Below are 13798 nucleotides of genomic sequence, written 5' to 3'. Positions count from 1 at the left end.
TTTCATACACTAAATTATTTAATTTTACAAAAAGAAAATATAGTATAATAAAAAATATTAATTCATATATATGGTCTAAATTCTAATATTGTATATCCTATTTGAAGAATTAATTTTATTTTATAAAAATTTATTTATTTATTCATTTATTTAACTATCAATTTATTTATAAGGTATAAAAAAGAATATTAAATAATGACACAATAAACTCGTGACATATTAGATAACTTCTAATATTACCACATAGATATTTTAATAAAATTGTCATTTTATAATTTTTCTATCACATCACTTTTTTCTTCTTATGAAGTGTTTAATCATACCTTTTAATTTTTTTTTTAGTAATTACCTTTTAATTTTTTTTGTTCTTTATTTCTATGTAAATTACTATATGCCTTTAATATAATGTTATTTTTCTTTAATAGGTTTCTCTTTTTATCTTTCTCACTCTTCTCCTTTATCTTTACTAATATTTTATATAATTATTTAAAAAAAAAATATATGATTACCATATTTTTTTACTTTAATTTGCTAAACAATTTACTCATTATATGTTGGACGATAAATTCCCAAAGTATTATAATGTTTGATGTTTTTAAGTTTTTTTATCTAATTGTATTTATCAATCATATATATTGTTTTTGTTACTTATATATCACATTTTTTTAATAATTTATATTTTTAATATTATATAATTGTAATAATAATGTTAAAAATATATTATATTATGATTTCTGAAAAGATGACTGTTATAGTTCATTATTGAAATATTATACATATTTGCATTATTACATTCATTTTCCCGCTATAATATTTAAGTTTGCTAAACATATATATATTACATGATAAATTCTTTCAAACACTAAAATTTATAATGTCCTTACAATTTTATTTAGATTTAATATTATGTTTTGAGATTTTTTATTAAATAATTTCTTATATATAAAAATTAATTTCACGCAATGTACGGGTAAGAGTGGTAAAACGGGTCGAAACTCATCGGGCCGACCCACCGAACCCGTTAAAAAAAGGCAGGTCGAGCTAGAATTTGGAACCATTCAAATTAAAAAAATCTGTCAAACTCGCACCGCCAAATTTATGGGTTTTTGTGGGACAGGACGGACCGGCTCGCCGGGCCAAAGATTTTTATTTTTTCTTTTTTTTATTAAATAAAATAATAATTATTACTGCAAAACTAATAATTATATAATTTTCAAACACTTTTTTTCATTTTTTGTTTTTATTCTTCTTTTATTTTTTTTTTATACCAAAGATAGGAGACTCGAACCCGCAACCTCTTAATTGAATATGGGGAGACTATGTCATTTAAGTTATAACTCATCGGCTTCTTCTTTTAGTTATTTATTTTATTTTACAATTTCATATATATGCTCAAATTATGTGACTTATATTTTAAAATAAAGATGGTTCTATTGATAAATATTATTTTAAAATTTAAACAATTTTATTGAAGTTAAAAAAAAGAAAAAAATATATTATAATTTGACTATTTTTTATTTGTATTTAATTTTTTAATTATTATTTTTTGGTTAATTTTAATTAATTTTATTTTTCAAAAAAGAAAAAAGAGTCAAGCGGGCTAACTCGCCGACTCGCCAATCCACCATAAAGCAGGGCAGGCTAGCATTTTGAACCCACTTTAGTTGGCGAGGCAGGCCGAACCTAGGCGGGGCGGGGCGGGCCGACCGGCTTTGCCACCCGTATTCAGCACGGGTTTGAATCTAGTTTAAATCAATTCATCTGCTAAGATGCCATTTGAAGCTGGTTTGTTCCGCTACTCACATTCAGAATTTTTAATTCTATATGGAAAAAAAAAGTTTAACATTTGAGGTCATTCTATAGAACTGCAAAGAATCAAAAGGAATTTTACAATTTCATTCCTAATGATGCAAACTAAACACATACAGTTATACACTAACAGGAACAGAAGAGACTACAGAGTCCCAACCCTATATACAACAACTATGATCACACTTGATGTATGTATATGAGATAACACAAAAATTGATAGAAAGAATGATGCAACAACACAAGATCAAGAGGCCATAAGAATCAACCCTGGAAATGATAAGCAAAATATCCCATATTTACACCCGCATTTCTCAACATAAATGCCAAACCTACCCCGGTTTCTTCTGCATCTTTGCATTATAGTAGAACCTCACATTGTAGTAGATACTTTCAGGCTCATCCATGGCTCCGGTGGTATGCCCCGAAGCTGTCTTCTGTGGGAGGATGACATTCATTCCAAGGTCATTAATGGCAGCGAGATGCTGATCAGTGAAAGGGTTTTTCCATGTTGAAGTTCCCATGGATGGTGCAACAAAGAGTGGCTTGCTGTAGTCCCAAGCTCTTACAACACATGTGAGCAAATTGTCACTGAACCCTCCAGCAATCTACATTTTGCGAGAACCACCAATTTAATCCTTAATAATATTGACAAGTTCACCATCAAAAGATAATATTTTTCTTGAGATACTCCCAAAAAGCAATGTGCCCACAAATTAGTCCCCCAAAAAGAAGCATATAACAAATTAATCCTTAAAATATCAATTTCCTAACAAATTAGTCCCTAAATCATTCTTTTGTTGACACTAAGAAAGTCTATCAGCAATAACATCATTCATCAGTGACCTACCATAGACCAATATAATATCTTTTAGGAACTAATTTGTCTTTCTTTTTACCATGTTACTATGTACATAGGGAAAATGCGAGGAAAAATAAATCTGAGTTTGATTACCTTAGCAAGAGTGTCTGCTGATAATGGGGCAATGACCATGATTTCAGCCCAGTTAGCAAGATCAATATGAAGAACTGGATCACCCAATCTTCTCCAACTAAGCAATTCATACTCATCAGTATATACAGGCACAGCTTTGGGAAATTCAGTAACAAATTTCTGAGAGGCTTTCGTGACAACTGCCCTTACTTCCGCCCACTGTGAGAAACATTTGCAAAGGACTTCAAATTTTACAGCAGCTACACATCCGCAAGCAGCAAGCAGAACTTGAGGCTTCCTTGGAGCGACATGTGTTGCTTCGAATCTCCTTGGAGTAGAAGGCGGAATTACAGACATCTGTTTTCATCGAAAGATTCCAACAATGTTGTTTTCATCAGTATATACAGGCAAAGCTTTACCAAACCAAGCCATAGTCTTGTGATGATGCACATAATTATGTCTGTAACATGTCAATTTTCCTATATCAACTAAAATGTCTATATCCAGAGAAAATTGTTGAATTTAAGACCATCAAGACAAATAAGGCAGGTTCATTAAAACCAACATTACATGAGAGGAAGCACATAAAGGATAAGCAAGATTAACTCTTACTTACAATTTAATAGGATAAGCACATGTTCATTAATATGGGAGAAATCATAAACCATTGATCTGGAATTAAAGGAATGATGGTAAATTTCTGTTGAGCTTTTAATGGAATTATATCTAGTGCAAACTTGATATTGACATTTCTAGCATCAACACAGGAAGATTCTACCAGAAAATAAAATGAGCATCAAATCATAAATCTTCATAAAAGTGAGCTTTTAATTGAAGCATACACCATGGAAGCATAAAGTTCCACACCTAGTGTTTTCTTTTTTCAGTAACGCTTTTTGAAAAAAAAAATGGTGTGTTTGGTCATTTTTCTTAAAGTAAAAACAAAAGCACTGCTAAAATGAAAAAATATATTTTTTTAAAAGCTAAAATTTTATCATTTTAGAAAGATCTTTTATTTAAAAAAATAGCATAATAAATATAATAAATGAAAGATACTTTTACATGAACTATCCCAACATTAAATTATTTTTACCTTTTCAAAATATCTTTCAAAAAGAATCACTTTAAAAAAAAAAAAAAAATCACCCAAAGAAGCACCGAGTTCATGCAGAGAACGAGCGCATCCATGATCACCAGAAGAAGAAAGAGAGAACTTAAAGTTGAACGGAATGCGCATTGATATTCAATCAAAAATTGCAAGATGTGCATGATCCATGATTGAAAATGCCAAAAAGATTACAAATTCCCATCAAAGAAGAAGAAGAAGAAATGAAGAATTACCTTTATGAGCTTGCTCTCTTTGAAGAATGAAGAATCTCTATCTGAGTTTTTCAGCACTCACAATCAGAATAAGCCACTCCAAGCACGCGCTTTTTTTTAAATTTTCTGAGAACAACCTACTAATATAATCGCGGGATTTATTTTTATTTTTATTTTTCGTTGAACCTAGAAAATTACAAATGAACCCAAATTAAGCCCAAAGCCACGGGAAAAAGTTAAGCCTCTAACGTCCTAACTCCTAACTACCCAAGATATCCTCTCTGTTTTTCTTTTTCTTTTTCTTTTTTTTTAAACCTACTTAATATAATAGGAAAGGATGGTGAAAGATTTGGTTCACAATACTTTCATATATAATTTTTTGATATTTCAAAAATTAAACGTAATATTATTTACTAATAGAATCATTATTTTAATTATTCTCATATTTATTAATATATATAGTATACACATATAGTAAATAACAAATAAATTAATACGTATATTAGTTACTATTAACTCACCAATCAATGTAAATAGGATCAATTTTTAAGAAAAAAAGTATTCTCTTTGTTTTGGATTTGGATTCTCTAAATTTTGAATTTTATTTTATAGAGTAAAATTTGATTTTTCACTATTTATTTTATAGATGAGACTAAGATAAAATATAAAAGAAAAATTATTCAAGAGTGAGAGATCAAACTTTACTCTCTAAAATGAAATTCAAAATTTAGAGGATTTAAATTCTTTTATTTTATAATATAATAATGAGTAAAGTATCAATTTTGTCCCTAACGTTTGGGATAAGTTTTAAAATTGTTCTTAACGTTTGAAACGTCCTATTTATATTCCTAACGTTTCTAAATCGAATCCATGTTATCCTATTGTCAAAATATCTAACATTTCGTTAACGTCGTTTCACACGTGAAGGTTAAGTTAGTGAGACTGAGACCAAAGATTAACTTGGACACATCTGCATCGTAAGAATATTTAAATATCATTTTAAAAAATATTTAAATCCTTTTAGCAAAATACATGACAATTTATTTTACATGTAAATTCTTTAAGTGTCTAAAGTGTTTTTTAAGAAGTATTTTACCATTTTTTTACTAATATCATTTTAAAAAATACTTAAATTATTTCAGCTACATATTTTGAAGAAATAGATTTTTTTGTCTATTATTTCACTTCTTTGTTAATAATATCTGTTTAAATCAATATTTAAATATTTTTTTAGCAAAATGCATGTAATGAATTATATTCATTTATTCTGTAATTTTTTATTTTAATATTTTGCTAAAAAATTTACAATAAATATAAATTAAATAATAAAAATTAAAGGATAATTATAGTATACAGATTCCATTATATAAAGATTTACAGATATTCGAATTGAAAGAAATCAGAGGTGACACGTGTCCAAGAGCAATGCAATTGGGAGCAGCGTGGTAGTCTGTGTAGAACGGTACGGAGCTAAGCTGCTGAAGCTGAAAGGGTGAATGGCTCCGTTGGGTTTTTTTTTTTTTTCGGAAATGTCAAAACGGATAGTTGGAGCCAAGCATGTTGTTGCAATGCTTGGGCTGGGAGACCAAAAAATTTCACATAAGGCCTTGGTTATTTTAGGTGTTATTATGGATAGTGAAAACTATGATGTAGGAGGAATATATCATTGAAAAGTATATAACTCCTGAACGAAAAATGAAAGAGTATATCACCCAAATGAATATAGTAAATGTGACCAGAAAAAATATTTCTAAGTTAATATAGTAAATGTGATTTAACCAATATTAAATATGCAATTACGCACTGTAGTATTAATAATAGATGTATGACATATTTTGCCCAAAAATTGCAATAAAAAAATATTTGTAAGTTAATATACTTTAGATGTATTAATTACAGTTATTTATTATATTATTGTCTAACTAATATACGTGAAGATTCAAAAATATAAATACATTAAGATTAAATATTTTAATATTTTCGTATGTTATTTTTGTCCAAAAGTCAAAATTTTTCTATATCCGTTACTGGTTGACGCTATAATTACTGAATGTTAAACCCCTAATCTGATGTGGAGTGTTCAGGTGACATTTTTTTTTGTATTCTAAGTATTATTTCTAATTAAAAGAAGGCAATAGAAAATGTTACTTTGATTAGTGTAGATGTGAGTATGCCTCTTATGTAAAAATAGTATTGGTAACGAGTAGAAGTAAAATCAGAAAACAGTTAGCAGATGGTCTTCAGGGTATTTTGGGTGGAAGCTATGAAATAGTGGAAGGAGTGACGATGACACAAAATGAAGGTTAGATTCATGAATAATGCAGTTGACTTGTTTGTTTGTTGTGGTGAAAGTAAACCGTCACACTAAACCATAACAGTAAACCCTAAATGATAAATCCAAAATCCAAAAAATCGACTAATTTGTGAATTTCTTGTTGGGAAAGTATAAGGTAGCACTAACTCCGGAACATTATACCTGAATCTGGTACCCGAAAACTCAAAACCGAAAAAATAAAGTCTATACCTTTAAAGCCTAAATTGCAGTTGATTTGTCTATTTCTCTATGTGAGAGGACACCGTAACACTAATTTCTGAACCGTGAACCATGAACCATGTAAGCTGAACCGTAAACTATAAATCTTAAACTTTAAACCGTAATTCATGATCTATAGTCCTTAAACGATAAACCGCAATCCAATAAACTGGTCAGTAGAGTGGACTGAATCATAGTTGTAAAAACTGACGCGATGATTGAATCGGTCAGATAACTGGTTTATTGATTTGTTGGTTTAATGGATAAGTTATTGGTTGTCCAGATAGAACCGGTCCTATGCAAGTAAAGAAATTAAAATAGTCACAAGTTTAAAATTACAATTTAAAATAAATATCATCACCAATATTTTAAAAAATCAAGTTTTAACAAATTATAATCAATAAGTTATTGTTCAAGGATCATGACATAAGTATATAAAATTGTAGTATATTTTTATAATAAAGAATTTTAAAAGCAGCTAATAAGAGGGAAAAAAAATTAAGAATTCTATTTACGAAATAGATATAAAGAATATGAAGTTATTAGTTAGTTATGAAAGCTTGGCATGAGATAGTGTATCGAAACTGTTTTAACATAGAATTCATCAAGGAAAATGTTGCAAGTGACAAAAAGAAATTCATTATAATTAAAAAATACATTATATCACTGGTCAACTTATAATTAACATATTAACACTCATTATGTCATTAGTGAATTCATCAGCACCTTCGCAAGGAATAAAAAAATATTTTCTCCACTTAACTAAACCAGCAACAGCTATTCTGCCATCTCGTCTTCTACTTAACTGATTGAACTTAATTCACCTGTTTCTTCCTTGAGTGAAAATAAAGGTTGCCCAATGTATTCCTTTCCTTAACAAAACTCACCAATTTTAACTTTTCTTCACTAACTTAAAAACAGAAACTAATAGCCTATACATCATATTAGGCACAACAAAGTTCTCAGCACAATTGTTAACATGAGAGTAAAAATCCTTTTTAGATTTTAATCACAGAAATTAAAAAAAAAAATATGTCTATTATAATATCAACAACAAATTAATATCTAATTATAATTCATTCACAAGCTTCATTATAATTTACATATATGGCCTGTCCCCTATGAAACAAAATTTTGGATTTACCATATCCATGTGTCTACTATCTTTAAAATTACCCATGCTTAGTAGAGTGCAACAAGTCTTTAACTCTACAACAACTCTAATATTCAGAGGCAATCAAGCATAGAACATTCCTTTCTGAATAAACCAAGCAATTTACAATACAACACATGGAACTAACAGCTTAAATCAATTTCCATGGAGAACATATGAACCATCAAAGTGCATACTAAAAGATGACAAAAACCTACATGGGCAATACCAGGAAGTGCCATCTCAACATCTATATATTCATTATCATGCCTACCTTGCTAGCAGGACCCATAGCAATAAGACCGTTTAAAACCCAGCATCATCATACACATGTTAAAATTAAATTCTCTATAGTTGTCCATGTTGTAATTACAGTGCTTATTCCTTCAATTCTTTGCCTTTTCACTCATATTTTTCCTGCAAAAAAAAAAATTACTCCTACAGTTTGATCCCACAATTAACGACTTCAACAGTAAAAGATTGGTTATCTTAAGTTCTTAACTAATCTTACATCAACTATTTATTCACATATAAACAATGACATAACCAAGAACAAGAAATCAATTATGTTCGAAAAAATACTACGCTTATTATGTATTTCTACTCTAGCAAACATAGAATGACATAAGCGAAAAAATTGTTTTGATCTCATGAAGATGCGTCTGCTAATAATTTACGGAAAGAATAACTGAACATAAATGACAAGCAACGGCGGAGATAACGCCAATGACCAGGGTGAAGGGCCGGGGGACAACGACTCCACCGCTGCAACGAAGCAACTGGCGATTTGCGAACTAGGAAGCGAGCTTCACCACGACGAACACACGCAGATCCCAAGCGCCACCAGCAGCGATAGCGAGCAGACCAGTGGCGGCGACCCTCTTAGACGGAGCTAGGTTTTGCTCTGCTGAGAGGAGAGGCGTGAGGTGAAGACCCTAGTTGCCTTTTTTTCATCCACTGTTTTTTTTTTTGCTCCACTTAAGCCCAAAACGCAAATGTCTCACCAACGGAATCCGGCGCACACAAACCCCGTTCCATTTCACGCAACCACCTCAGCTCACTCGGCCCACCCGTGAGCACCCACACAGCCACGCCTCGCTGAAAGCCTGCTCCAGCGGCGCACAAGGGAGACAACACGTGTCGGCAAAAGACACAAGGAGATGGTATATCTGTAAATCTGTACAAAATTGCATCTGTACAGTAGAGCGACCCAAAATTAAATTATTAGGTTACCAATTGCGGTAACTATTTTTTTTGTAAGTTTTAAAATTTTTTTATTAGTATCATTTAAAAAAATATTTAAATCTTTTTAGCAAAATACACGACAATTTAATTTACACATAAATTTTTTTAGTGTCTAAAGTGTTTTTTAAGAGGTATTTTGCCATTTTTTTTACTAATATCATTTTCAAAAATATTTAAATTATTTTAGCTACATAGTTTGAAGAAATAGATTTTTTTTTTATCTATTATTTCACTTCTTTGTTAATAATCTCTGTTTAAACCGATATTTAAATATTTTTTTTACCAAAATGCATGTAATGAATTATATTCATTTATTCTGTAATTTTTTTATTTTAATATTTTGCTAAAAGATTTACAATAAAAATAAATTAAATGGTAAAAATTAAATTATCAGGTTACGGATCGCGATAACTATTTTTGTGTAAGTTTTAAATTTTTTTTACTAATATCATTTTAAAAAATATCTAAATCTTTTTAGCAAAATACACGACAATTTATTTTAAATGTAAATTTTTTTAGTGTCTAAAGTGTTTTTTAAGAGGTGTTTTGTCATTTTTTTTTACTAATATCATTTTCAAAAATACTTAAATTATTTTAGCTACTTATTTTGAAGAAATAGATTTTTTTGTGTCTATTATTTCACTTCTTTATTAATAATATATGTTTAAACGAATATTTAAATATTTTTTTAGCAAAATACATATAATGAATTATATTCATTTATTCTATAATTTTTTTATTTTAATATTTTGCTAAAATATTTACAATAAATATAAATTAAATGGTAAAAATTAAATTATTAGGTGACCGAACGCGGTAACTACTTTTTTTTTGTAAGTTTTAAAATTTTTTTTGACTAGTATCATTTTAAAAAATATTTAAATCCTTTTAACAAAATACACGACAATTTATTTTACACGTAAATATTTTTAGTGTCTATAGTGTTTTTTAAGAGGTGTTTTGCCATTTTTTTTGCTAATATCATTTTCAAAAATATTTAAATTATTTTAGCTACATATTTTGAAGAAATAGATTATTTTTTTTTGTCAATTATTTCACTTCTTTGTTAATAATATCTGTTTAAACCAATATTTAAATATATTTTTTAGCAAAATGCATGTAATGAATTATATTCATTTATTCTGTAATTTTTTTATTTTAATATTTTGCTAAAAGATTTACAATAAATATAAATTAAATAGTAAAAATTAAATTATTAGGTTAGTGAACGCGATAACTACTTTTTTTGTAAGTTTTAAATTTTTTTTATAATTATAATTTTAAAAAATATTTAAATCCTTTTAGCAAAATACACGACAATTTATTTTACACGTAAATTCTTTTAGTGTCTAAAGTGTTTTTTAACACGTGTTTTGCCATTTTTTTTACTAATATCATTTTCGAAAATACTTAAATTATTTTAGCTACATATTTTGAAGAAATAGATTTTTTTTTTGTCTATTATTTCACTTCTTTATTAATAATATCTGTTTAAACCAATATTTAAATTTTTTTTAGCAAAATGCATGTAATGAATTATATTCATTTATTCTGTAATTTTTTTATTTCAATATTTTGCTAACAGATTAACAATAAATATAAATTAAATAGTAAAAATTAAATTATTAGGTTACCGAATGCGGTAACTACTTTTTTATGTAAGTTTTAAATTTTTTTTACTAGTATCATTTTAAAAAATATTTAAATCCTTTTAGTAACTAGTCAAAAAAATTTAAAACTTACAAAAAAGTAGTTACCGCGATTGATAACCTAATAATTTTATTTTTACTATTTAATTTATATTTATTGTAAATATTTTAGCAAAATATTAAAATAAAAAAATTACAGAATAAATAAATATAATTCATTACATGCATTTTGCTAAAAAAATATTTAAATATTGGTTTAAACAGTTATTATTAACAAAGAAGTGAAATAATAGACAAAAAAAATCTATTTCTTCAAAATATGTAGCTAAAATAATTTAAGTATTTTTGAAAATGATATTAGTAAAAAAATGACAAAACACCTCTTAAAAAACACTTTAGACACTAAAAAAATTTACGTATAAAATAAATTGTCGTGTATTTTGCTAAAAGGATTTAAATATTTTTTAAAATAATACTAGTAAAAAAAATTTAAAACTTACAAAAAAGTAGTTACCGCGTTTGGTAACCAAATAATTTAATTTTTACTATTTAATTTATATTTATTGTAAATATTTTAGCAAAATATTAAAATAAAAAATTACAAAATAAATGAATATAATTCATTACATGTATTTTGTTAAAAAATATTTAAATATTGGTTTAAATAGATATTATTAACAAAGAAGTGAAATAATAGACAAAAAAAAATCTATTTCTTCAAAATATGTAGCTAAAATAATTTAAGTATTTTTGAAAATGATATTTGTAAAAAAAAATGGCGAAACACCTCTTAAAAAACACTTTAGACACTAAAAAAATTTACGTGTAAAATAAATTGTCGTGTATTTTACTAAAAAGATTTAAATATTTTTTAAAATGATACTAGTCAAAAAAAGTTTAAAACTTACAAAAAATAAAGTAGTTACCACATTCGGTCACCTAATAATTTAATTTTTATTATTTAATTTATATTTATTGTAAATCTTTTAGCAAAATATTAAAATAAAAAAATTACAGAATAAATGAATATAATTCATTACATGCATTTTGCTAAAAAAATATTTAAATATTGATTTAAACAGATATTATTAACAAAGAAGTGAAATAATAGACAAAAAAAATAATCTATTTCTTCAAAATATGTAGCTAAAATAATTTATGCATTTTTGAAAATGATATTAGTAAAAAAAATGGCGAAACACCTCTTAAAAAACACTTTAGACACTCAAAGAATTTACGTGTAAAATAAATTATCGTGTATTTTGCTAAAAAGATTTAAATATTTTTTAAAATAATACTAATAAAAAAAATTTAAAACTTACAAAAAAAATAAAAGTAGCTACCACGTTCGGTACCTAATAATTTAATTTTTACTATTTAATTTGTATTTATTGTAAATCTTTTAGGAAAATATTAAAATAAAAAAATTACAGAATAAATGAATATAATTCATTACATGCATTTTGCTAAAAAATATTTAAATATTAGTTTAAACAGATATTATTAACAAAGAAGTGAAATAATAGACAAAAAAAAAATCTATTTCTTCAAAATATGTAGCTAAAATAATTGAAGTATTTTTGAAAATTATATTAGTAAAAAAAATGGCAAAACACCTCTTAAAAAATACTTTAGACACTAAAAAAATTTACGTGTTAAATAAATTTTGTTGTATTTTGCTAAAAGGATTTAAATATTTTTTAAAACGATACTATTCAAAAAAAATTTAAAACTTACAAAAAAAAAGTAATTACCGTATTCGGTCACCTAATAATTTAATTTTTACCATTTAATTTATATTTATTGTAAATTTTTTTGCAAAATATTAAAAGAAAAAAATTGCAGAATAAATGAATATAATTCATTACATGTAAGAAGAGTTTTATGATATGCATACCAATGATTTGTCTTGACGGGTGCTTCTTCAAAACATCATATGAAGGTCAACTTCTCACAACAATTGGCTGAGACTCTAACGACTATAACTTATGCAGTGGTTGAAACAGAGACTAAGAACATATGAATTTGATTTTTTACCTTTCTTTGTGGTAACTTCGTCATTGACAAGATAAGGAACTGCACCTTTATATTTGACCAACAGAAGGTATTTATTTGAATACCCAACTCAATTGTGCCTAGTTAATTGAATTATTGTTTCAATTGTTTCTACTTTTTTTAACTTACTGATTCAATTGTTACTAATTTTTTGATTTAATGTTTCAATTATTCCTAGTTAATTGACTTACTGTTTCATTTGTTCGTAGTTTTTTTACTTACTGTTTTAATTGTTCCTAGTTTTTTTATTTAGCCTAGTTAATTGAGTTACTATTTCAATTGTTCCTAGCTAATTGAATTACTGTTTCAATTGTGCCTAGTTAATTGAGTTACTATTTCAATTGTTCCTAGCTAATTGAATTACTGTTTCAAACATTATGCCTAGTTAATTGTGGTCGGCCCAAGAACATTTTTTCAGGGTATGTCGCCTAATGAAAGACATAATTTGAATCATATTCATGTAATATTATAAGTAAATTCTCCACGAATCTATTCAAATAATTTTTAAATTTATCCTCCAAACACTATAAATAAAAGGTTTAATACATGTACAAAATATACTATCTAGTTTTAACTTTTATACCTCTTAGACTATGACTGACCTAAACATCGAAGTCTCTTAGAGGTATCACCACCAATTAGTTTGAGGAGCGTGACCCCATAAAAGTCTCTGTCTCCTTTATGAAGAGTTCACTCAGATAATTTATTAGGTAACATTTGGTATAAGGGGTAACGGGACTAAGACTAAAAGACTGAGATTCAGTATTGTGTTTGGTGGCCAGAAAATGGAACTAAATTTCAATCTTCGCTCCCAAAATTTCAATCCTTAAGTAGCATTTGGAAGAGAGTCAGAGATTGAGAGACTGAGATTGAGAGACTGAGACTGAAATAAATTTCAATATTGTGTTTGGTGTAAAGTGGGAGATAGAGACTGAAATAAGAATAAAGCTCTAATTTAATTTGCACAAATGATAAAGTTGGAATTAATTAATTGAAATGGGAGTATTTTAAGTATAAAATGTTATTAAAATTTCAATCTCCATCTCCAAAAATTTCAATTCCACGTGTCCTCACTTTTTGAAGGGACTGAAATATTGAAA

The 13798-nt window shown here is 27.0% G+C and overlaps 1 protein-coding gene across 1 annotated transcript; it reads right to left on the bottom strand.

Annotated features, from left to right (window-relative positions):
* Positions 1-1795: 1795 nt before the first annotated feature.
* Positions 1796-3100, bottom strand: LOC107637010 (phosphopantothenoylcysteine decarboxylase HAL3a-like). Its single transcript, XM_016340467.3, has 2 exons — positions 2765-3100; positions 1796-2417 (listed from the first exon to the last, which is right to left on the bottom strand). Exons 1-2 carry the CDS (start codon positions 3098-3100, stop codon positions 2142-2144), a joined length of 612 nt encoding a protein of 203 aa, XP_016195953.1. The 3' UTR covers positions 1796-2141.
* Between the last annotated feature and the right edge of the window lie 10698 nt (positions 3101-13798).

Source organism: Arachis ipaensis, chromosome B4, assembly GCF_059453495.1.
Source record: "Arachis ipaensis isolate K30076 ecotype BB chromosome B4, ASM5945349v1, whole genome shotgun sequence".
Lineage (NCBI taxonomy): Eukaryota > Viridiplantae > Streptophyta > Magnoliopsida > Fabales > Fabaceae > Arachis > Arachis ipaensis.
Note: the sequence above shows the minus strand (reverse complement) of the source record. Positions and strands in the feature narration are given on the sequence as shown.